The 25,898-nt window shown below is 55.8% G+C and overlaps 1 protein-coding gene across 1 annotated transcript; it reads right to left on the reverse strand.

The window, feature by feature from the left end:
* Window positions 1-1,176: 1,176 nt before the first annotated feature.
* Window positions 1,177-19,205, reverse strand: BBS8 (tetratricopeptide repeat protein 8). The gene is made up of 10 exons (XM_037225191.1): window positions 19,191-19,205; window positions 16,395-16,576; window positions 13,534-13,688; window positions 12,087-12,226; window positions 10,017-10,157; window positions 6,928-7,061; window positions 5,867-6,016; window positions 2,766-2,937; window positions 1,897-2,103; window positions 1,177-1,737 (listed from the first exon to the last, which is right to left on the reverse strand). Exons 1-10 carry the CDS (start codon window positions 19,203-19,205, stop codon window positions 1,621-1,623), a joined length of 1,413 nt encoding a protein of 470 aa, XP_037081086.1. The 3' UTR covers window positions 1,177-1,620.
* Between the last annotated feature and the right edge of the window lie 6,693 nt (window positions 19,206-25,898).

Genomic DNA, 25,898 nt, shown 5'->3' on the forward strand with positions numbered 1-25,898 from the left:
TTGTCCAACCCTCTGGAACGGGTTGAAACCATGGACATAGATAACACCGTTGTATGTGATGAATATGCTATATATATATATATATATATATATATATATATATATTATTTATTTATGTATATATATATATATTATTATGTATATATATATATATATATATATATATATATATACAGATTTCCGAACAGGCAAGCAGAAAGTAGCCGCACATTTTGCCCTCAACCGGCGGACACTTTTGTTTTTACCAGGAAATTTTGCGCAATACTGTGACAATCCCGTTAAGTTTCTACTGTAACGTGTCCGATGCACGTGGGTAAGCGGTCGTGGTATTTCCGCTCTAGCGACGTTTTAGTCCAAAGTGCTGCTGGCAAAGACAAAGAGCGAGTGTCAACCTTTCAGCTTTTGAGGCTTTATTGCGGTTAGCTGCCTTCTGGCATCTTTTTTGCCGTTCTAGTGAAACTAGCAGTAGGACGCATTTTGGTAGACCCGATCTTACCGCTAGTCAAGCATCAATTTAAATTCTATCGTACGAAATCCGAGGAAAAAATGTCCTTAGTGTCCAGAATTATATTCGTGCATCTGACAACTGCATCTGACAACTTCCATACGTATCACGTGGTTGAGAAGTGCAAGCGGCTCCGGAAAACCAACGCCACAGAGGTCAAAACCTGCGAGAGGTGGCCTCCCTCTACTGACACAAAGTCATGTGGGCGTCTATGTGCATACAGACGAACATGTGCGTGGTTTCGCTCCGTTTGGCTTCTAGTGACGGAAAGCGCGCGTGATGGCCTCCGCGAACAACAAACATATAAATCCTACCAAATATGGTTATTTCATTACAAAGCTAAACCAAATGTCATGATAACAAGCATCACGAGTTGATAATTGACAAGACAATCTAAGGAAACGAAAGGGTACATTTTTATCCATAGAATATGCCGTAAACACTGTCAGGCACGTAACAAGTATCATACTCGTTACAAAGCCAAAAAGTAACCACTCGACCTTAAGCGATGTCGCCGGCCGAAATTGCTCCGAGCCACTCCAGTGACGAATATAACCACCACACTGCGCGACTCAGCCTCCGGTGACGTCCACCTGCGGTTACGCGGCACCTGTTCTCTTAACCCCCCCCCCCCCCCCGCCCACCAAAAACGACAACAGTGCGCGGGGTTCTATGCCATCCCCAGCGTGGTGACCTCGCACCAGCATCCCAGGTCATCCACAGCAGCGTCACGCACCTCCAGCCCGCCAGCGACACGCCACATCCAAATAACCACAGGTCTACTTCTGTGGAGCGCGCCACCAATCCCGCAGCCAGCTGGGGACGAGTCCCGGCCGGGTGACGACGGGCGGCACCCAGCCACGTCAGCGCCGTCCGAGACGGCGGCACTGCAGAGCCGGCGCCGGCCTTAACGGCTCTGCCGCTGGCGTCGGCTCCGGGCAGGCCGCACCGCGCGTCCGCCTCGGGACAGCAAACTCCAGAGAAAGGGCGCAGACTTCCGCGGTCGGGCCGCTTTGCTCCTTATTCTCCTTCTTCCTCATTTCATTCCGGCTTGCGCCTCCTGAGGCTGGACGGATGAGAAGGGGGCGAGGTTGTCACAGCTTCCCTGTGCCACTCTAGACGGAGGAGAAGGACTCCTGCAGCTTCTCGAACAGCCGCGTCGAGTCCACGTGCTCCGGGAACGCCTCCAGAGCCTTCTTGATGATGATGTAGCTGGACTGTAAATCCCCCATCTGCAAAATGAGTCGTCAACCAAGTTGGTAAAAGCTCCTCTGCTCGTAATATCGCCTCGCACCAGTAGGTGTGGGACTGAGGCAAACACAGCCAAAGGAAAGCCCACTTCGGGCCGCTTCGTGACGTTGCTGAACAAAGACCCTCCAAGCCAAACTGACCTTCTCCGAGAGGGCGGCGTGGTTGTAGAGCGGCTCGAACATGTGCGGCGCCAGGGCGGCGGCCGCCTGGAAGAAGGCGCGCGCCTTCTCTGGTCGGCCCTGCTGCTGCTCCAGCACACCCAGGTTGTTGTACGCCTCGGCATGGTCGTGGTTGGACACCAGCGCCAGTCGGAAGCACTGGTAGGCCAGGTTGATGTCGGCGATACCCTGGTGACGTCACGCGACGTAAGACGCCGTTGAATGACGTCATCGCCGCGACGCGACCACGGAGCTTAGCATTCAGTTACGTGCTCGTACATGTCTGAGAGAGTTTGGCGACTACATTGTTAAATGCAAAAGAACGCAGACGATGAGGATGGAGCCCTTCGTGGGAGAATCCTTCCCTTCCACGGGCACACCAGGGATACAGGCCAACGGAGGATGAAGCCGTAATCAATGGATGAACCGGCCATCTGCGGACTTAACATCAAAGAAAGCCGTCTGATCGCCACAGATGTGCGTTTTCCGCTCCAGCTCACGGCACACTAGAGCTAACAGTGTCCATGACTTGAATCCATGTTTCGGGTATTTCGTATAGAAGGCACTTTCGATGCAGCCCCATGCGTCATACATGTGAGGAGCCACGTGTCCCCGGTCAAATTACCCATGTCCTAGCACCAGCACGCCAAGTCCTCATATACCACACTGCACCCGAAATTCCGGGGCCGTGTTTTGGACGCTGCGCAGGTCGTACCAGAGCTGCATGTACTGCACTGCACCCCACATGCCGGGGCCGTATTTTGAACGCTGCGCAGGTCGTACCAGAGCTGCATGTACTACACTGTACCCAACATGTCGGGGCCGTATTTCGGACGCTGCGCTGGACGTACCAGAGCCACGTGTCCCACGTTGTACCAGACGTCGCCGGCCGTCTGGTCATCGGCCAGACTGAGCGCCCGCTGGAAGCAGGTGAGCGTCATGTCGTACTGCTGCGCGTAGAAGCAGCACAGGCCAAGGTTGTTGAAGATCTCCGCATTATAGATCCCCATCTGGAGCAGCCGTCTGCGGGCGGCGGCGACAGGTCCAGCGTCACCAGCCGTTAAGGTGAGTGACGCCATCACAGCCCGTGACGCATGGCAGGCGCCGAGGTGCGGCCGCCGGGCTCGTTGCCGTGCTGCAGGCCCGCGGCGGGTCATTACGTGGCAGGGAGCGGGGGTGACCGCTGCTGGGGACGCTCGTGGTGCGGGTTACTGATACCAGGCATTGACTGTAACAGGTTGCTTTTGTTACTGGATATCTATTTACTTGATGCATGCGGCGATGCTTCACAGTCTCTTTTACAGCTCACTGCCGGCACGCGAAAGCAGCGCCACCGACGGCACCGACCGATACCACTGACTCCGGTGTCGGCCACCAAGTGCTGACGCACTCAACCGCGAGACGGATATGGCGCAAAGCCAGCGGGCTTATGTCGTAAGATGGCATAGAGAGAACAACACTGATAAGGACCGCTCCATCTCGTCCCATACTTCTCTCACAGAAAACTACATGCACGCCGCCTGCTAAGGTATGATGGGGGAGCGAGGGACTCCCAGCGTCCGCGCGCTTCCGACCAGCCCACTGGCGCCGCCGCCCTCCAGACAATCCGAAGCCCATGCAATTACGCACGCTATTTGATTACGATAATAAGGTTTTGTATCGCAAATTATCACACAGTAATATCTGCCTCCGATCCCATTCTTCGTAATCACCGAACAATCATGTCCGCACCAATATATCGGGGACACGGGCCAAACTGCGAACTACGGAGGACAGATGACGCGCATTTGCTTAGCATCAAACTTTAAGCAATCGAAACTACAACCGGCTAATGATAATATAAAACACATAACCCGCAGCTTGGCAAGCCTGACTGACTTCGGAAGCACCCAGTGAATAGCGTTTTTCTCGGACACCGCCATCTACTGGCTAATGTGACGCCATCTATAGATCACAGCTGCCACATTAAACCATCTCCGCGTGATGTCGCGCCAACAAGTCCACTGCTTTATGCATCACGGTTCGCTCGGGAGGTTGCATATTTTCCCTGAAATATATAATGATTTCTGAAGTGAGCATGCGTAATCATCAAAAGAACAACCGGAACATCTGCAGACACAGTCCATATGTTTACCACACTTGAGAGACGGAGGTCGCTGCAACGCAATAATATTCTTCCCCGGGCTCATGTCATGAGCAGTAGCGGAACCGGCACATCATGATGCATATATATATATATATATATATATATATATATATATATATATATATATATATGCATCATGATGTGCCGGTTCCATACCCCACTGAAGCAGCTCAAGCTCAAGCAGCTAAACAGAGGCGTCTATCCTCTGGCACAACGGTCTCTCGGCCTACGCAAAAATCGGCCGAATCTCCGCACATACGACGGGAACCCCCAAAATGGTGTGCTCAGGCGGCAGTTCTATGTAACAAAGGAACGTTATTCTGACACCTCTCACCTGCAGAGACGAAACGCTCATCTGACAGCCCTATCACCTACAGAACCGTGCCATACACCCCGACTGCCCCATCACTTCCAGATTCATGACACTCATCCGGATGCTCCGCTCTCCAACCGGAGCTCTCACTCGACAGCTCTTCCCTGTAGGGATGGAAGGATCAGCTGATAGCCTCATCTCTATCACTGAGGAGCTCAACTGAGTCTCACCTGTTCATATGACCACCCTAAACATGAAGAACCGGACCAGCAATCTGTCCGCCATATCACCTGTAGGCATCTCTTATCTGAGCGCACTCTTGCCTGTAAGCATCTTCATCTGGGCGCTCTCTCACCTGTACATATCTCTCATCTGAGCGCTCCCATTTGTAAGCATCTCTCATCTGGCCGCTCTCTCACCTATAAGCATCTCCCATCTGAGCGCTCTCACCTGTAAGCATCGCTTATCTGAGCACTCTCTCGCCTGTAAGCATCTCTCATCCGAGCGCTCTCTCACCTGAAGACATCTCTCATCTGAGCGCTCCCTCATCTGTAAGCACCTCTCACTCTCACCTGTAAGCATCTCTCATCCGAACGCGCTCTCGCCTGTAAGCATTTCTCACCTGAGCACCCTGTCACCGATAAGCAGCCTCAGTCGGCCGCTGCCTCTCACTGATAAGCAGGCTCAGCTCAGTCGGCCGCTGCCTCTCATCGGTAAGCAGCCTCAGTCGGCCGCTGCCTCTCACTGATAAGCAGGCTCAGTCGGCCGCTGCCTCTCACCGGTAGGCAGCCTCAGTCGGCAGCTGCCTCTCACCGATAAGCAGGCTCAGTCGGCCGCTGCCTCTCATCGGTAAGCAGCCTCAGTCGGCCGCTGCCCCTCACCGCTAAGCAGGCTCAGTCGGCCACTGCCTCTCATCAGTAAGCAGCCTCAGTCGGCCGCTGCCTCTCACTGATAAGCAGGCTCAGTCGGCCACTGCCTCTCACTGATAAGCAGGGTCAGTCGGCCGCTGCCTCTCACCGGTAAGCAGGCTCGATCGGCCGCTGCCTCTCACCGGTAAGCAGCCTCAGTCGGCCGCTGCCTCTCACCGGTAAGCAGCCTCAGTCGGCCGCTGCCTCTCACCGAAAAGCAGGCTCAGTCGGTCGCTGCCTCTCACCGGTAAGCAGGCTCAGTCGGTCGCTGCCTCTCACCGGTAAGCAGCCTCAGTCGGCCGCTGCCTCTCACCGGTAAGCAGCCTCAGTCGGCCGCTGCCTCTCACCGATAAGCAGGCTCAGTCGGTCGCTGCCTCTCACCGGTAAGCAGCCTCAGTCGGCCGCTGCCTCTCACCGATAAGCTGGCTCAGTCGGCCGCTGCCTCTCACCGATAAGCAGGCTCAGTCGGTCGCTGCCTCTCACCGGTAAGCAGGCTCAGTCGGCCGCTGCCTCTCACCGGTAAGCAGCCTCAGTCGGTCGCTGCCTCCCACCGATAAGCAGGCTCAGTCGGCCGCTGCCTCTCACCGGTAGAATCGGAGCGCCACCTCCGGCTGGTCACCGTAGAAGTGGTTGAGTCCGATGCAGGCGATCGACTCGACACTGGTGGCGTCGTGCTGCAGCACGTCCCGGTAGTACTTGGCCGCCCGCGTGATGTCGTTCAGGCCCTCGTATATCCTGAGCGCGCAGGCGCACCACCTCAGCTCGTGACCCATCAGCACCACTCACCGAGGCGCGCGACAAACGGGATGCTAGGGTGTCGCAAAGGAAGGGACAACGAAAAAATCCCCCATCGATTTGTGTACTCATTTGTGTTTCGTTCTCACACAGTCTACACGCCAGGGGACCACCGCTGTGAGCCTGTGGTCGGCGCCTGGTTTTCCCAACGCGCGAGGACGGCCTTTGCGCTGGGGTGCCAGAAACGCGGCACGGAGCAAGTGGGAGGGAGAGGGGCTAGGCCTTGACTTTTGGAAGTCCGACTCTTCCAGTGAACATACAAACCCAAGCTGTGACTGTGTATTTGAAAATGGCAGTGCTCAGGTGCAATGGCAGAGTGGTGACTGATCCGCTGCCGGTGACGGCAGGCCTACACCTACACCTACACCGCAGACCTCGGTCCAAGACGCGGCAGGCGCATGGAGTCACCAATGCCCGTCCACTCAATCACATCGGCGCCTTGACCTGTCTCCGGCCTGTGCCCCGCGAGTCTATGACTTCCAACCAACCTATCCGGCCGGGTGCTCCTGATAACTCTGTGTGACCCACCGTCGCCAGGGAGACTTGCTACCTCGGCCGCTTACTTCGATGCTCTGCTGTAGCGCTCCAGCTGTACAGACGTAACAGCGTGATGTCCGCGTGTGACCCGACATGACCTGGACAAGCAGTCCCGATGCGTGGTGACCACGGCCGTTCCCTCCCAGCTCCAGCGCCCACCCGGCGACGGGGGCGGGGGCAGAGGTGGGAGGAAGTGGTCGGGGCGGGGGTGAGGGTGGAGCGCGGTCGACAGGGGGTGGGAGGAGGTGGCTGGGGGGGGGGGGGGGGGAGGGAGCGGGGGCGGGGTTGGGGGCGGGGTGGGGCCCGTGGCCGACCTGGCGATGCCGGTGAGCAGCGACACCTCGCCCGGGAACGAGTCCAGGCCCTGGCGGAACACGTTGAGCGCGGCGATGGGCTGGTCCAGCCGCGTGTAGACCCGGCACAGGTGCAGCAGCGACGCCACCATCGGCTGCCGCACACAGGGCCGTCACGTCAGCCGTCACGTCACGCCGAATCACGGGCGCGGCACACGTGACGCCATGAGCACCGCACACGACAACAAGCAGCAGCACGCCGACCGGCGGCGCCGGCGGCGGCTGATCACTGGCTCTGCAGGCACACCGGACGGAGTCGTGTCGCAGCGATGTGCTGTACTGTTCAGGGACTCCGCATCAAGACGGAGTCGTGTCGCAGCGATGTGCTGCGCTGTTCAGGGACTCCGCATCAAGACGAAGTCGTGTCGCAGCGATGTGCTGCACTGTTCAGGGACTCCGCATCAAGACGCGGGCCTCGAAACGCGACCGCACGCCGGCAGACAAGTGGAAAACAGGAAATGAGACGGAACTAATAGCGCTATCCCTCGTAGAATAACCAGAAGCATGGACAGAAAGGATGCATAATACATCCATCTGTGCATTCTCCTGGCTATTCCACGATAAATAAGGCTATTAGTACCGTCTAATATGCATGAGGCTCCTCGCGAATGCACTTTTCATCTCACGAAAAACAGGAAATACGCATTCTCGAGCATAATTACACCTTCCCCGGATATTTGCTCTTGACCCAGAACAGTTCGCCCAAGGCATCAGTAGGTAATAGTGCGACCAACTGTATAACATCGACAGCATTCCTGACCTTGCTTCGGCGTTTTTGTGCAATACCGTTGCTTGTTCGGTCCACAAGCGTTCAGCGTAGCAGCCTAACAGCCGATGCTACGGCGTCTTGAGTGGAGTGCGCCCGCCGAGCTAACGAGGCCTCCAAGGCGAGGCGCTACGACCAACTGTGCCATAAACGCAGAAGACAACGCGGTAATACGACCCGCTCGCAGCAGATGGCGTTTATGTCAGGGGTACGAAATCGACATTTTCTGCAATAGCCGTGTTGTTTACACGTGCCGGCGAGCACACACATACAACCGGAAGCAAAGTGAAGGAGTAGATGGGCAATTGTCGCGCTTGTACTGCTGCGGGGAGAAAGGTGTGTTCGGTCTACAACTTGCTGACTTCACTACTCGGCCTCTAACCACGGCTTGCATGCGTGAGCAAAACTCTGTCGCGATCGACGGGCATCTATGCCCATAAATCCTTGATGGATGGTCCTAATATAGACAAAAGTGTCCCGTACATTCCTCGAATTTCTCTGTGGGCCCTTGAGGCACGACAGAACCGCTGACTTTATTGAAAATTAGCGTCTATGAGCGTCTTTCAATCGATGTATAAACGGTCTACCGTGGCGAGTGGGCGAGTGCCTGATTTACAGTCACATGAACTGTCTTCAAGTCGACTCCAGGCAGGTGAAAGGTACGAAGTTGCTCTCGCAAGACACGAAATGCTGTCATATCTCTGTTTTCCGTTAACCACTCCAACAAAAAATTGACCAATGTCAGAGGACAAGACCTCTTATGGAGGCATCCCTCCCGACCCCCACGCCACGGCTCGATGTCGCCCTCCCTCCTCCCCCCCCCCCCCCCCGCCTAAGGCGAGTCGTCAGTCACGGTAGCTGATGCGGACAGGTGCGCGTGTCACGGTTCCAACCGACAACGAGCCGTCGTCGGCCGCCGCCCGTGGGCTGGCCGGCGGCAGCGGTCGGGCGGAGGAGAGGGCGGGGGCGGGGGCGGGGGAGGGCGGGGCGGGGGGGGGGGGGGGTATAGCAGCGCTCGAGGTCCTGGGAGACCCAGCACACCGTGACAGCGGCACAGCGGTCACGCACGCCTGTGTCGCGCTGGCTCAGACACAGGCTCCTTAGTCTGTCCATCACTGGTGCCCCTTGGTCCGCAGTGAACGGCTTGTGGCAGGTGCAGACTGCGGTCTCCTCAGACCACGCGCGACGCCGCGCCATGTGGGCGTCGTCGGCTTTTCAATAAGAGCTTGCACTTTTTTATCTCGCTTGGGAATTACAAGTCAGACATACGCCGCCAGGGAGTGGTCGGCTTTGACGTGCCCGGAAGCCCGGGACATGCCGCAGACCGGCCAGGTGACCTTTCGTCCGGGCCTGTCACATTCTGCGCTCCCGGCTCCGGTGTGACCTCCTTCGCGGCCGACGTGATCACCGCAGGCCGCTCTTGAGCAAAATGCACGGAGCCTTGGCCACCTGGCCTTGCCACTTCCTCGAGTGCAGTGAATTGGGCGCCCTCACCTCAATAATACCGGCGTTTAGGGCGTGTACAAAACAAATTACCCACCCGACCCGAGTGACAAGGCATTGTTCTCAGAGCGGCTGTGGGGTTCAACGAACGCCACGTCACTATAGCTCCCAGCGAGGTCGCACAACTTATGACCCAGCGTCGTAACGCGCGGCAAGGTCGATCGGATTTATCAACATGACACCACATACGTCATCACTTTATGGACGCGAAACGGGGACGTGAAACGAACACCAGTAGACTGCGGTATATGCAGTATTTTAAGCTCCAGGGGGAACAGCCTAGCCTCCCGTCAATCGTCCGAGCTGTGGATCGCAGGCCGACCAGGCGGATGAAGCGGCTGACGCTGTGTAGCTTGCAAAACAGTCGCACGTTGCAATGCGTAAATAGTGTGAGACGTGCGCTACAATTGCGGCACGTTCAGCACCAAATGAACGAAACGTTTTGCTTCATACCAGCAACTAAGGTCTTTGGATTCCTGCCTGGTTCAATGTACTGAGCTCCACCGAGAAGAAAGGGCGGACTAGAATTGCTGAGTCCTTTCGATTCGTATGTTGCCATTATTGTCGGATTCAAACGTAATCCCGGCGGCGTTCGCAACACCACATACACGCCCTCTCCTCCTCCCAAAACACACAAACGAAGCGGACAGGACGGGCGAACCGCAGCCTGCATACCCTGACACACAGACACACATTTGTCAACAGCTAACAGCAGCCCGACCCTGAGTTCCACACGCTCACGCGGCCCATGTCAACCCCCCGCCTGCCGCGGCCGCCTCACCTGCTGCTTGAGCGCCGACTTGAACTGTTTCTCGGCCTCGCGGAACATGCCGAGCCGGTAGTAGCACTTGCCTAGGGCCACCTTCCACCACCAGTCCTTGTACTCGGCCGCCTGGGTGGCCTGTGACGCCAGGTCACACGCCTGCGGTACAGCAGTACGCCACCTGACTGACCCGTCGTCGCGCGGGAGCGGCCACCGGCCGACGGGGGTAGTCAGGGCCCGTCCGGTTACCGGGGCGGTGGCCGGCCGACGGGGGAGTGAGGTACCCACCCGGTCACCGGGGTGGTGGCCGGCTGACGGGGGAGTGAGGTACCCACCCGGTCACCGGGGCGGTGGCCGGCCGACGGGGGAGTGAGGTACCCATCCGGTCACCGGGGTGGTAGCAGGCTGACGGGGGAGTCAGGTACCCATCCGGTCACCGGGGCGGCGGCCGGCCGACAAGGTCAGCGTGGGCCTGTTCGGTCACCGCTCGTCCTAGCCCTGAGCACGAGTTACGTACCAGGAAGCCCTATGAAATAATGGCAATCACATGCAGAGGTTCTGGTTGACGTAAGTTTCATTTACATTTCAAAGGACTGCTGTTATATTCCCGCATGCAGAGCCCAAAAAAGGTTCTTTCATGACAAAGTTCTTGGTTTACATTGCTCTCGATGCTGAACTGGCTGGTTTGAAGTCGGTGTGTGACAAGACAGAAAACATAACCAAAAGCATGCTGTGCTAAAATTCAAACAGACTTCAACGTTGAAGCTGCAGGTTCCGCTCTCTGTTCTGCCACACGATAAAATGGACTCTGCCTTGAAAGGTAGAGGCGCCGCTACACTCCGGGAGGAACTGATGGTATATCTATGAACGACAGATCAAAAATTTCAGCTGATTCAGAAAGGCGACGCTGCCACGGACGGACCTGGTGGCGGCCGCACACACGACACGACTTCGAACGCCACACTGTACCCGCGCTTTCAGCCGAAACAGACACCCGGGCTCCAGACGTAGAGAGAGAGTAACGTCACGACTGAGCGGATGCTACGTCGTGACGGAGCTCTCGTGACAGGCACGATCTGCAGCTACGTCTCCAGCGTCACAGCGCTGAGCACCAGCCGCCCGACCCAGCGTCCAAACCGTCGCAAGGCCCACCCGTCCACTCTCTCACGGCCCCTGCCGCGCGGCGGGTGTGACGTTGGACAGGCCCACCGGCACCGCGCCGACGCCGTGTTCCCCGTGACGCGGACACGGCCGAGGGGTGGGGGGCGGGGGGCGGTTGCGCGTCGGCGGCAGCCGGCGTTCCAAGTCAAGGTCCGGCCGCCGGATGGAGCCGCCGGGCCGGGGCAGCTGGGCGGTGGCGCCCGGCACCGGGGACGAGCCCCGGGGCGCGGGAAGGGGGGGGGGGGCTGACCGCTGAGTCGTGAACCACACAGCGTGGGCTGGCACACGCGGCATCATGGTTATTTCGCGCCGCTGTTGCTGTATACATGGCAACACGACCACTGCCCGGACATATTTGAAAGCGGTTGTGGAAAATACGCCAGTTGTAAGCTCCCCAGCGAGCGGCCAATTCCACACAGACAAGATCAGCCTGAATTGAGCCCCCGGTTTGGTGATCGGTGGCCGGTGTTGATGTCTGCCGCCGGCGTGACTTGCAAGTCACAAGGCCATCCGTCACGCCGGCTGGCGCCCTTGCCATGTCAGTCGGCTCGGTTACAAGAAAACCGGCATTTGCGAGTCGACGCCGTAACATGACGGCGGACAGTGTTCATCGTTGTGTGGGTGGCCATAGATCAATGCCTGTCGACACAAGCACTCAGTTATGGGAGACTCTGGAACACAAAGGCCGCATCTTTATGACCGATAAATCGCAAATGTTATCATTCAGCTGTCCCTTGCGTGACTATCCTGGGTACCTTCTTTTATTATGTCTAGGTAGGATTTCTTTTCGGCATAATAGACGGAAACCACGGGACAGTTTTGGAACGTCCACTAGTCCACAGACACAACTGCTTGCCCAGTATGAGCCCTTCGGACATCGTCCACCGCGTTCTGAGACGCTGTTCACACGCAGACCTCTCCACTCACGTGTCGGATGTCGTTCTCGTGGTACAGGATGTACTCGAAGAGCGGCTTGGCCACGGTGGGCTCCTTGGCGTACTTGGCCAGGTTGAGACGAGCCAGGTTGATAAACGGCCCGTCGGGAGAGGACAGCATGGAAGCCGTGCCTGGCGCGCAGACGGGCAGTCACGTCAGCTACATCAGCGGGGTCAGCTGGTGCCGCGGTCCGCCCGGCTGCTGTTGGACACCGGTTCAGGGGCCCCACGAGTCATTCAAGTGCACTGCCTGCATTTCATGGGCGACAACTGGTATGGCTTCTGAGAATTAGTGTCGGAGTGATCCGATTGAACAGCCGCATTGAAAGGCTTACAGAAGCAGAACATTTCTTGTTTGCTAAAGAGTGTAAAGAAAAACATTGTGATGACAGTGATAATCGCTTTCACCATTCACATCAACATCGTCACTGTCATCGTAGCCATCAGCAGCTGCGGCAGTAGCACAGCTGACGTGGGCAGCGCGTGAGTTCACCTATATCTGTGCGGGCACATACACAACAATGCCCAACACATCACATAAACACGCGCCGCGAGCAGGCGGATATCAACACTAAGCCCGCCGCGCCCACGCACGGGCGCCATCCCGGTGCCGACGCGGCCAGCCCCGCCCGGGCGGAACGCGTGGCGGAGCGCCCGGACCGTGACCGTTCGCTGGCACGGCGACACCTCTGCGGTGGGCGCGCCGGCCGCGTTCCCACACGGCGGGCTCGCGCTGAGGTCGGACCGTCATTAGATTGACACGGCGCAGTCAGTTCCTGTGCTCCAAGTCCTTGGGTCGGATTAATGGGCCACGTAGGCGCAACGGCTGGCCGGTGACATGCACAATTGTTTGGCGGCGTCGGCGTGTAATTAACGTGCGCTGCATTTTCCGGATTCCACGTAGTTAAGTGCGGGGCGAAGGCTAAAAGAGGAGAGAAGGCCAATCAAGGAACCAAGGATTGCAAGCCGGATTACGAGTGAAAGTTCGGTGATGGAGCTTTCAATGCATGGATAGTTTTCAATTAAGTGGTATTGATGTGCAAAATAGTCACACGACACATTAAGTTCATCTTTTCTCCTTCCGGCAGCCACGCAACAGCGACATAGGATGAGTGGTCCTGGAATACCCATGCATGCTTTACAAGGCATTTCGGCCCCAGCTCGAACCCGAGCCAACCATCGCCACGCCCTCTATACGGAGCACTCCCTCCCCACCCCCCGCGGCAACACCAGACCTGAAGGAGGCGTCCCAGGTACCGGGCTCAGCTTCACACACCACCCGCTGCATGATCCTAGGGCCTGCACTCCTCGCCTCGGCGCTCCCAGCCCGGAGCGCTGGCCCCGTCGACAGCGTCAGCCGTGCGTCCGCCCGTCCCCGCGTGCCAGCCCGCTGTGCACCGTGTCCCGCTCGGTGGCCAGCCGGCCGGCTCGGGGCGTACCGATGCGGACGGTGCGGCCGGAGCTGGCCGAGATGGGCCGGGCGGTGCGTGAGGTACGCGCCGTACGCAGCGCCTGCTCCATGGTGCCCGGCGGCGCCGACTGCGTGCCCGGCCGCACCATGCCCGAGATGGGGCGACCCGACTGGCTGGTCGGCCTGCGGCAGAGCACACACAGGGGGCGATATTCGGGCGCGCCGCACCACACCGACGGCGGCAGACAGCGGAGGGCAGACAGCGGCCATCATCGGACAGCGGGGAGTCGCGGACGCCAGACAGCACGCACACGGCAAGCGGACATCACGGGCGCGTTGTACCGACGTCGTACAGCTACACACCACTCAATTCCAACGGCACCGCGAGCGAACATTGCACAGGCCAGGTCAGGCCACGGCCGGATAACAACGCTAGTAAATAGAAACCGGTGTTGCCATACTGTACCCATCAGCATTACCGTGCTTACGGTTGGTCTTACGTGTCGTTCATCAATAATGACTACGAAGCGAGCATGTGACACGCCTCCGTGGATAGATCCCCAGCGCGGCGTCTCAGGTAAACGGCGTAATGAATGTGCTGTAGATTGAACACGGTGCACCCCATTGAATCCCATTGCCGTTGCGACTTGCATGCACAGTTCAACACTCACAACACACGCGTCAAGCACGCGAACATTTCTAAGAAGGAATATTTCGGCAAAAACCTGCACTGCTCGCACAACCAAGCCGACAACGAGCCGGCGTCACCGACCAGCGTCAGTGGCGCAGCCGGCCGCCGAGCGCTCCGCTGGCACGCCGCGCCCCGTGCGTAAACCGCTCGCACACGGCAGACCTTGGCCAGCCTGCTGGAGGGCTCGTCGTAACTGACATAATGCCGCCATAAACACGGTGGCGAGCCGTTGAGCACCCCGGAGGTCAATACAAACACAATCGGGGCGCGGCGCGGCCGACCTTTCGGCGAGGTCGCCGCCAGTGGCCGCGCCGAAAAGCGCCCCGTAACGGGAACAGCGGCACGAGTGCTAGTCCTCGGGTCACGGCGGCCCCCGGGTCACGGGGAGGGTCGCGAGTGCGCGCAGCCGCAGGGGCGTGGCCACTGTCATGCAAATGCCCCCATTGCTCTGCTCGTGCAGTGCTACCTTGGTCTTGATGAACGGCCGTGCAGGAACAATGGCCAATGAGGGTGGAGAGCAGCACGGTTGCGGTGTGAATCGTGAAAACGTTAACTACCGTGCACTGAGATGGCAGGTATAACTGGCCATAAAATGCACCAGGTGTATGGGGATCGTCATCAATAATGGACGCGTTTAAGGATTATCAGACACCATGAAATAGCTTCATAATTAAACCTCACTAAAAATGAGTCAAGCACACCAGTGTGTAGCTCAGGCTAGTCTCAAAAGCCAGACGAAGCCGGATTGTCGATTTTTTTCTTGACAAAAGTCTGTCCACTTTCTTCAAAAGAAGCTCTCATATCATGATGTGCTAAACAAGAAAAGTCAGAGCATTGCGGGCCGTCCAGCGATGTCAGAAGACACGCCGGCGCTCAGCCTGCTAACGTGCAGCATTCCACATGCGAGCAAATAACAAAACAGTTGCAGCCACCCATCGTTGACGTGCGTTGTTTCACGAGCACATGTCACCCTAGTCCTATAGTGTCACACGTTAGATTGGTCGGAGTTTACACTGTTGCGGCCACGCACCTGAACGTGGCAGGGCAGGATATCACGATGTCATGAATATCTGCACTTTTACAGCCACGCACGTGAGCGTGGCAGGGCAGGATATCACGATGTCATGAAGGTCTGCACTTTTACAGCCACGCACGTGAGCGTGACAGGGCAGGATATCATGATGTCATGAAGGTCTGCACTGTTACAGTCACGCACCTGAACGTGGCAGGGCAGGATATCACGACGTCATGAAGGTCTGCGCTGTTACAGTCGTGCACCTGAACGCGGCAGGGCAGGATATCACGATGTCATGAAGGTCTGCACTGTTACAGCCATGCACGTGAACGTGGCAGGGCAGGATATCACGATGTCATGAAGGTCTGCACTGTTACAGCCATGCACGTGAACGTGGCAGGGCAGGATATCACGATGTCATGAAGGTCTGCACTGTTACAGCCATGCACGTGAACGTGGCAGGGCAGGATATCACGATGTCATGAAGGTCTGCACTGTTACAGCCATGCACGTGAACGTGGCAGGGCAGGATATCACGTCATGAAGGTCTGCGCTGTTACAGTCGCGCACCTGAGCGTGGCAGGGCAGGATATCGTGATGTCAAGACGGTCTGCACTATTACAGTCATGCACCTGAGCGTGGCAGGGCAGGATATCACGGTGACACAGAGGTCTATCTGTTCAGCGCTGTGCCAGCATCTCGGCCTCTCACTCTACCAACGGGCATCGACTCCGTCCCAGTCCCACTGTGCACCCATGCACAGCAGCACGCCGTCCCGTCCACACTCAGCAGCGACCGCGCGTCGTGAGGCGGGCTCGCTGCACTTCGGCCGACCCGCCTCACGCGTCCCGGGAGGCCCCGGCGCGCTCGAGCGTCAGCGCCCGGGGAGACACCCAGCCGACCCGCCTCACGCGTCCCGGGAGGCCCCAGCGCGCTCGAGCGTCAGCGCCCGGGGAGACACCCAGCCGACCCGCCTCACGCGTCCCGGGAGGCCCCGGCACGCTCGAGCGTCAGCGCCCGGGGAGACACCCAGCCGACCCGCCTCACGCGTCCCGGGAGGCCCCGGCGCGCTCGAGCGTCAGCGCCCGGGGAGACACCCAGCCGACCCGTCTCACGCGTCCCGGGAGGCCCCAGCGCGCTCGAGCGTCAGCGCCCAGACGGACACTCGGCCGGCGCGGCTCACCTGAAAGCCTGGCTGGTGCCGCCTCGCTGCGTGCCGGGCGTCTTGAGAGAGGTGCCCGGCCGCGCCACCTGCGCGATGGCGTTGTCATCCATGACGGTGTCGGCGATGCCGTCCTCGTCCGCCTCGATGTCGTCCATGTACACCTGCTGCGTCAGTGCGCGCGCCTTCAGGGTCCAGGCCGCCTGCCGGAACACGCGGACGCTGAGCGTAACTGCCACACCCCGCGGCGGCGGCAACGGCGACGGCGATGGCGGTGATGGTCCCGGACCGGCCGGCGCAGCGAAGCGTCGATCACGTCGTGAAAGCAGCCGCTGGTCCGCGGCGCCCAGCCGGTGGCCGTGCGTTGGCCAAATAAAAAGGCAGCATTTTTGGAGCCACTTAAAGGAATATCAGCGCTCAGTGGTGAGCACTTCATGCATCTGATGTACTTTACAAAAGTCCATGTAAGCTCCACTTGAGTGCAAAAACAGAAGGAACGTCAAACGAAGCTGAAAATTGTGAAGAAAGTGAAGCCATTGGTGCGCTTGGTAGAGAAATTGCTCAGGAACTCCAAATGTCTCTCAGCTTTCTTCGGTAAGGTCGGTGCTACATGCCACACAGGAAGAAAGGCAGTGTGAGACAACCATGAGAAATGCCAATAAAAGACCATAAGAACCTTGCTGGCAGCATGGAACCATACTTTTATCACATGTTTTGCACCGATGATAAATCTAAGATCGGAATTGTTCGCAAACGCGGGTTTTGCGGGGCTTGTAATTGTACTTTTTTCTCAAGTGAGGATTGAATTGATCTCATACGAGAGCCAGGATATTTTATTATTATTATTTTTGAAACAGGAAGCCTATACACAATCGACAAGAAGCATGCGTAAAGAGCATATGGACAACAATACGGGCATTTTTCACAGCTGTACGTCAAATGTCCGGTCATTTATGGAGTAATGTCGCGTGTGTTCAGAGGCAGGGGCACTGGTTTCCAAACGAAGAGCTTCGCTTAGTCCATAAGTAGCTATTTGTGCATACCTTCAAAATTCTTCGTCCACCCTCGAAAATAGTTCTTCATGTTATGTGTATTGTGCTAATGTCTGCTCTGTCTTAGTCTCCACTCTGAACTGAACTTCGAGCAGCGACAGACTGTCACCAGCAAGTCTTCAGTTACCGCGATTTGAGGCTCGAGCACACAATGCGTTGGAACAAACGCTGGGTCGCCCTTGGCAACCGGTCTTCAGTGGTGCAAACTCTGCTCTACCTGAGCTCTCGGCCTCTACGTGCAGCGGTAGGCACACTGAGCGGGGCAACGGGAGGATCGCTGTAGAACTTAAGGAGGATGGCGAGAAAATCACTGTGAGACTAAGGAGAACGATGGGAGGGAGAATAGCTGTGGAATTAGGGAGGACGATGGGAAGATCGCTACGAATTCAGGATGATGATGGGAGGATCGTTGTGGAATTAAGGAGGGCGATGTGAGGATCACCGTAAGATGAGGGAGGACGACGAGAGAATCGCTGTGGGATTTAGGAGAACGAAGGGAGGATTGCTGAGAAATTATGTCGTTCATTCCATCCCTATAACCAGTTCACGAGCGCTCTGACTCTATATGGCCAGCATCCTCAGTTGTACCAGCCAGACAAGAAAGTGATGGTGGCCTTTCTTCCGCTGCAGAATGGATTCTAGCCGAGCCAATGCGTGCCATCTCTCGTAGCGCTTCAACAGCGGGTTACAGACACGCTTCTTTCGGGAATTGAGTGGGGACGTCACAGCAGAGACGGTCGAGGACTTTGCGAGGACTGATGGCCAGAGGGGCTGGTCTGATGGCCCGAGGGGCTGGTCTGATGGCCAGGGGGCTAGTCTGATGGCCAGGGGGCTAGTCTGATGGAAAGAGGGGCTGGTCTGATGACCAGGGGGCTAGTCTGATGGAAAGAGGGGCTGGTCTGATGGCCAGGGGGCTGGTCTGATGGAAAGAGGGGCTGGTCTGATGGCCAGAGGGGCTGGTCTGATGGCCAGGGGTCTGGTCTGATAGCCAAGGGAGGCTGGTCTAATGGCCAGAGGGTTGGTCTGATGGCCAGAGGGGCTGGTCTGATGGCCAGGGGTCTGGTCTGATAGCCAAGGGAGGCTGGTCTAATGGCCAGAGGGTTGGTCTGATGGCCAGGTGGCTAGTATGACGCAAATGCATTAAACAAATGCTGATGATTTTACCCTGGACGCATTTCTCTGAGTTCGATTAAACCGATCACATATGGCCCAAGAAGCATCTTCTACAAACTCCCCCATCAACACAGATGTTTCCCCATGTACTCGATCTAAAGTGTCATTTCCTGACCCTCATCTGGCTACTGACTTGGTTATGAGATATTGTGCATTAACCGTTAGGTAACATGAAACGTAATGGAAATCGCACAATTCAAGATCATAAGAAACAAGAATTCTGCGCACGAATTGATTACCTTTGTTTCCGTCGGCTACAGCTGCATGCTATTGGTATATGTATATAACATACCAATAAATAAATAAATATATATATATATATGTATATATATACACACATATATATATATACACAAATATATATATATATATATATATATATATATATATATATATATATATATATACACACATATATATATATATATATATATACATATATACATACATCTATATATATATATATATATATATGCATATATATACATATATATATATACATACATATATATCATAATAGTATCTATCATATGTATATATACCATTGGTATATATACAACTGTAACGCTAGTGGGATCAACAAGAAGTTTACCAGCTTGCCACGCATTTTTACGCCGTAAATAGGGCGTACGCAAAAATATTCTATGCCGGCTAGGAGACGACCTGTGCATAAGAACGCCGATTGTACCATTTTCGGTGCCCCGGCTTTAATAGCTCGACTATCCACTGGCGGGCCAGCCAAAAGATCAGACAAAGGGCTCGGGTTGACGGTAATACGGGACCTGACATCGCATACGGAACAAGCCAGCACGTTACCCTAATAACACAGCACGAGCCTCATCTTAACAACCCAAATTCCCACGCCGAAAAAGCGAATGCACGCATTTAACTGCACGCAACACGACACCGCGAACCTGTCAGCGCCCGTGGCCTTCGGGGTAACGACAGAAGCAGGAAGCAGGTTTCTGCGGCGTTACGCAAGACCTTCCCCGCGCAAAATAGCAGCCCAACCAGCGTGACGAAACTGTTCCCTTTATCCGCGTCCACGAGGCCCCAATATTCGACACGAAGGCGGGTCCGAAAGTGGCGCAGATGGCGGGAAGCCCTCAGGCGCGTCGGGAGATAACGGCCGTGCAACTGTGGCGGCCGGCAGCCGCAGGGGTGGCCCCCTCCCCACCTGGCGTGGTGTTCCCAGCGGGCAGGCGGACACGAGGTCACCGTAGGGGCCGGCGGCACCGGCCGCAGCCACCGCCCCAAGTTCAAGTTCAGCGGTGCCCGACGTGCCGCGGACGGCCCCCCGGCTCAAGGGTGGGGCCGGCGACTGTATATAACGCGCCGCCGGACGACTGACGACAGTGCAGCTCTGTACCGTTCACAGTCAACATGGCCTACGTCAAGGTGAGGAACTGCTGCGCTGATTCGGGGCAAAGGCAGGAGTAGCACTTTGTCCTCTTTAAGTGAACCGAAGTACCGCTCGCCCCGTTCAGTGATTTATTCGGCAACCAGAATATGTCTGTCTTGCTCTCCGAACGTCCCAGTTTGCCCACAGATTTGTGGGTACAAAGAGGCGATCACGGACAACATAACTTTTTTCTGCACGCATCGATCACATGTGCACCTATTCATGCGACGTTACAAAATATCTCGAGCACCTGCGTCATGATACACCAGCGGTTCGGGCTTGTTCTTTCAAACTGCAGATATCCGACGTCTAAAGGAACACGCCAGGTTTCATACCCAAAACGTTAACCGGTGCCTTACGAATTTCTGTTCTCCTGCAGGTGCTGACCGCGTGTGCGCTGGTGGCCGCTGCATGCGGAGCTCCCAGCGCCCCTCTGGCCTACGGCCACGGTTACGCCTCTGGCTACGCCGCCGCCCCTATCGCCTACGCCGCTCCGGCTCCTGTCGATGTGGTCGTCGGCCACGCGCCCGTTGCCAAGTCGGTGGAGGTGGTCGACTACGTCAACCCGCACCCCAAGTACGACTTCAACTACGGCGTGTCGGACGCCTACACCGGCGACCACAAATCTCAAGTCGAGAGCCGCGACGGTGACCGGGTGCAGGGCCAGTACCGGCTGGTCGACCCCGACGGCACCGAGCGCGTCGTCACCTACACGGCCGACGACTACAACGGCTTCAACGCCGTCGTCGAGAAGCGCCCCCTGGGATACGCCGCTGCCCCGGCTGTCCACGCCGCCCCTGCTGTTGCCCACGGCTACGCCGCCGCCCCGGTCGTTGCTCATGGCTACGCCGCCGCCCCGGCTGTTGCTCATGGCTACGCCGCCGCCCCTGCCGTTGCCGTGACTACGGCTGTCCACGCCAAGCCCGTCGCCGTCTCGCACCAGTCGGTGGTCAAGGCTGAGGGCCCCAACGTGCCCATCGTCAGGGAGACCGTGCACACGGCCCCTGTCGTGGCCAAGGTCGCTCCGGCCGTGCACGCCGTGCACACAGTACATGCCGCTCCTGCCGTCCACGCCGTGCACGCCGCCCCTGCCGTGCATGCTGCGCGCGCCTACCATCATTAGTTGTCGGCAATGTTCCTCTTTTACTACATGTATAACACTTCTCCAAAGATCTATGCCCAAGTAACATTGTGAAGCGTGCGGAGCTGTGCTAAACTTCCCCTGCGATCGTGTGTAAGATCTGTTTTTACAAGTGTCTGCATCAACATCTTCGTGCAGAATATAACAAGCTAAAGGCGGAGACAAACAGACCATTCTCCACGTGCCGGACAAGAGCGTTCAAATCTTAACGTTGAACAACAAACATCCCCCAAATGAGATGATTAGTCAGTAGCCATAGCTGTGTACATCGATATATCATTGCTGGCACCTGTATACGCAGAGTTAACCACTGAGACACACGGAAATGCTATAACATTCACGGACATCCTGTCCCATATACGGGTCGTTTGCACTGGGACATACTGCTGGCTGCGCGCGAGGTCGTCAGCCGGGTCGGCCTGAACTGAGTGGTGGTATACTGTCCAACTGAAGTGACCCAGCTTCAGAAAACTGCGATGCCAGAGCTCAGCGACCCGTCGTTCCATCAGTACGAAGGCACACACTTTGGCGGAGGGGAAGGCAGAAAATGCTTAACACAGTTATGGGAGCGGCTATGCAGCCGGCCACGTTGGCTCAAGCACAACGTCTTTAGATGATAATTTGAGGCGTCTTAAATGTTCATGTCCGATCTCGGTAACTGGAGCAAATGAGAGTCCTCAAGCCAACAACATGGTAGAGGGAATGACAATCTACACAGTAATGAGCGACCCAACGCTGCCTAACCACATTTCAGCAAGTAATCGACCACGGGAGGCCGGCTGAATCATCAAGCTAATTAAAGCTAGCCTACGGCACTCTTCGTTTTAGATTTAACCAAAACGCATTGAAAGATTAAACTGTGCAAAGGCGGATCACCGTTCACTGCAACAAATACACGTCCAAGACGTGCCGCATTTACTCTCAGTACCGTGGTGAAAGTAAACGAAAACGTGAACCCGATCCAAACTCACTTCATTCGTCGACTAAAACGTGCAAGTCTGACTACGCTAACAGGCAGCTAATTTCAAAACGCAATGCCATCTGCAAGTCAGCATTTGAACGCAACTTAATAATGCTTTTAACACCCAGGGCTTCCATCAAAGCCGTACAATAAAAAAAACAGCACAAAATTGTTTGTGGGTTGCAAAAGATACTTTGAATTCTCTTTATTTCGCTGCGGTATCGTATCATCCGCATTTGGATGGCAATCCATTTTGTGACAACCTCTCTGGTCTCAAACTCGGCGAGAAGTTTTGCTGGTGCATATCGTATTTGCCTTATCCATATATTCTGTACACTCGGCCGCTCCCGAAATGGCAACGCACGCGCTCGGAAAATCACGGCCTGGCAACAACAGCCCATGACACGAGACAATACGGTCGTGGCGTTTCCTGCATCTAGTGCTGGATCCTCTATCACAAGATGATGCCGTTTATCGACAGCCACAGCCGGCGAGTACGTGAAATCAGCTGCAGCTGTGTAGGCGATTTTCCGTCCAAAAACCACTTAGCAATTTGCAATACCCATTCGCAAATATCATTTTTCATACTTTGTAACCACCAGCGAAAATGCAGCCTCTTTTAAAATGTATCAATCTCACTGATCATTCCGGGATTTGCAGTGCACAAAGCCTGTCAAGACATGAGTGCTTCTCAGCCTCCTAAAGACAAGAAAGGGATGTAACATACGGCACTGATGGAGACTGTTCGGTTGTGATCAACCAGTCCATTGGTATCCGGTAGCTCCCCCATTGCCAGTCGACAGCAGTGAACGCTCAATGATCCAAAACCAGGACATCTCCTCACGCAAAATGATGACGGAACATTAAGGTTCACTGGCAGCCGAAACGCATAATCACATACGTATCTAGAACGGACTCGAATAACTCGGATCACACTCCATCATCATGACGATTTGACAGATAGCATAGCATCTCGAAGTGTTCGCTCCTGACCGTGTAACCACCAGGTGGTTTCTCCCAGAGGCCACGGGGCTGGAAGCCTCTGGCAAAGCGTCAATGCGAGAAGAGTACCCGCCTCCTGACCTCCTAAAGTTGTTGCCATCTCAATCGCAGCCATCTCTGTTTGTAAGACGCGTAGAGACTAACTGTTCCTGTCAAGCGAGAAATCACAACTCTCTTTCTGACAGGCTCCAGCTTGCAAAATCAGTTAGATGATAGATCACCGCGTCATGTAACGTAAGACAAGCCGACTATTTCTTTCTCCTCTCGGTCCGCAGCTACGAATGCCAGGTGTGTTGAGCGTAGCTTTTAGCCACACTGAGACATCCTGAGCTTCGCTGGGTATAAATAACTTTCACTGTAATTTGAAGATTTCATTGCTAAAGAAAGCATGCTGATACACCCGCTTCCTCATAGCTTATGCAAATGACACATGTAGGTGGACACGGCGCATATGTTAAGGTTTGATCAAAATCAGAGTCCTTTTCAACTGCTCCTTGCTGATCACAGCATGTGCAGTACAGTTTTGTCGCCGCTGACCGGAACCAATGGATTTCCTCATCGCTTCCCAAGCATAGTTGAAGTCCATTTGACATTGCACTGGCCAATCCCAACACGGATATTCACGGCTGGGATTGAACTGGAGCTATAGAACACGGTTGCCGACGGTCAAAAGTAGGGCAGCTCTGTCCCTGACACACTCAACATGACTTACATCCGGGTGGGACCACTGTGGAGTTTTACTGATGTGTCGGAGGCCACTGACAAACAAGCAGTGTTATGACGGAAACACGTTTGACTATTGTCTGCTCTGACCTCTCTCCGGCACATGCCACATCTTCAAGCCTGGAGCACATTTTCTTGGACCGCTGAGCTGTTCTCTACACCACAGACCACACGGCGGACTTGTTCCATCAGGCAAAAACGTTTGCTGCCAATATATCAGGCAACAGTAACAGCGCTCATGCACGTCCCTAAACTATCATGACAACATAATTTTATTTAAAGGCTAGACTCAGTCTGAGAGCATAAAATTACACACAAACATACCAAGAGATACGTGATCTACTGACAGTGTTCACCCAACATCCAATAGCTAGAAAGACTTTAACCAAAAGAGCAAGTGACGATCCTTTGTCTTTCCGCAGGTGCTGACCGCGTGTGTAGTGGTATCACGGAAAATCGTTCAACTATTGTCTGCTCTGACCTCTATGTGGCATATGACACATTTTCAAATCTGGAGCACATTTTCGCGGACCGCTAAGCTGTTCTCTACATCACAGACCTCACGGTAAACTTGAGAGATCAGACAAAAACGCTTCATGCCAATATATCAGGCAACAGTAGCAGCGTTCATGCTTGTCCCTAATCTAATCATGAAAACATAATTTTATTTAAAGGCTAGCCTCAGTCTGAGAGCATAACATTAAACACAAGCATACCGAGAAATACGTGATCTACTGACAGTGTTGACCCAACATCCACTAGCAAGACTCTAACCAAAAGAGCAAATATGACGATCCTTTGTCCTTCCGCAGGTGCTGACCGCGTGCGCGTTGGTGGCCGCTACTTGCGGAGCTTCCAGCGCCCCTCTGGCCTACGGCCACGGTTACGCCTCTGGCTACGCCGCCGCCCCTATCGCCTACACCGCTGCGGGTCCTGTCGACGTGGTCGTCGGCCACGCGCCCGTCGCCAAGTCGGTGGAGGTGGTCGACTACGTCAACCCGCACCCCAGGTACGACTTCAACTACGGCGTGTCGGACACCTACACCGGCGACCACAAATCTCAAGTGGAGAGCCGCGACGGTGACCGGGTGCAGGGCCAGTACCGGCTGGTCGACCCCGACGGCACCGAGCGCGTCGTCACCTACACGGCCGACGACTACAACGGCTTCAACGCCGTCGTCGAGAAGCGCCCTCTGGGATACGCCGCCGCCCTGGCCGTCGTCCACGCCGCCCCTGCCGTTGCCCATGGCTAGGCCGCCGCCCCGGCCCACGCATATGGCTACACCCACGGCTACGCCGCTGCCCCAGCCTACGCTCAGCGCTACACCCACGGCTACGCCGCCGCCCCGCTGTTGCCCATGGCTACTCCCACGGCTACGCCGTCGCCCCTGCCGTTGCCCATGGCTACTCCCACGGCAACGCCGCCGCCCCGGCTGTTGCCCACGGCTACTCCCACGGTTACGCCGCCGTCCCTGCTGTTGCCGTGACTACGGCTGTCCACGCCAAACCCGTCGCCGTCTCGCACCAGTCGGTGACCAAGGCTGAGGGTCCTAATGTGCCCATCGTCAGGGAAACCGTGCACGCGGCCCCTGTCGTGGCCAAGGTCAGTCCGGCAGTGCACGCCGCGCATACCGTGCACGCCGCTCCTGCCCTCCATGCTGCTCGCGCCCATTCCCATCATTATTAGGTGGCCTATCATGCTCGCCTTTTGCCGTTTCTACAGCATTTGTCCAAAGATCTGTAGTACAGTGACATGAGCAAGAGTACAGAGCTGTTCGAAAATTCTTTTGCATCTTGTGTTCGTGTGCGATACCTGTTTCATTCTGTGTTGATATTAATGCCTTCGTGCGGAATATTAAATATTACAATAATACAAAGCACATGGTCTGTCTTCAGTGGGTCCATAAGTGGGTCCTCCCCCACCCTCCACCACCACCACCTGCGTGCAGAGTATTGGACCGGCCACCCGGGCGCGTGTTAAAATATCCTGGTCATAAACATCGAGCAAAGGGCCTGTAGCTCCTTGCAACACATAAATGAAGGGAAAGAAGAAAAAGGTTTATCGCACCGA

The sequence above is a fragment of the Pollicipes pollicipes genome, unplaced genomic scaffold, assembly GCF_011947565.3.
Source record: "Pollicipes pollicipes isolate AB1234 unplaced genomic scaffold, Ppol_2.1 Scaffold_2555;HRSCAF=2994_pilon_pilon_pilon, whole genome shotgun sequence".
Lineage (NCBI taxonomy): Eukaryota > Metazoa > Arthropoda > Thecostraca > Pollicipedomorpha > Pollicipedidae > Pollicipes > Pollicipes pollicipes.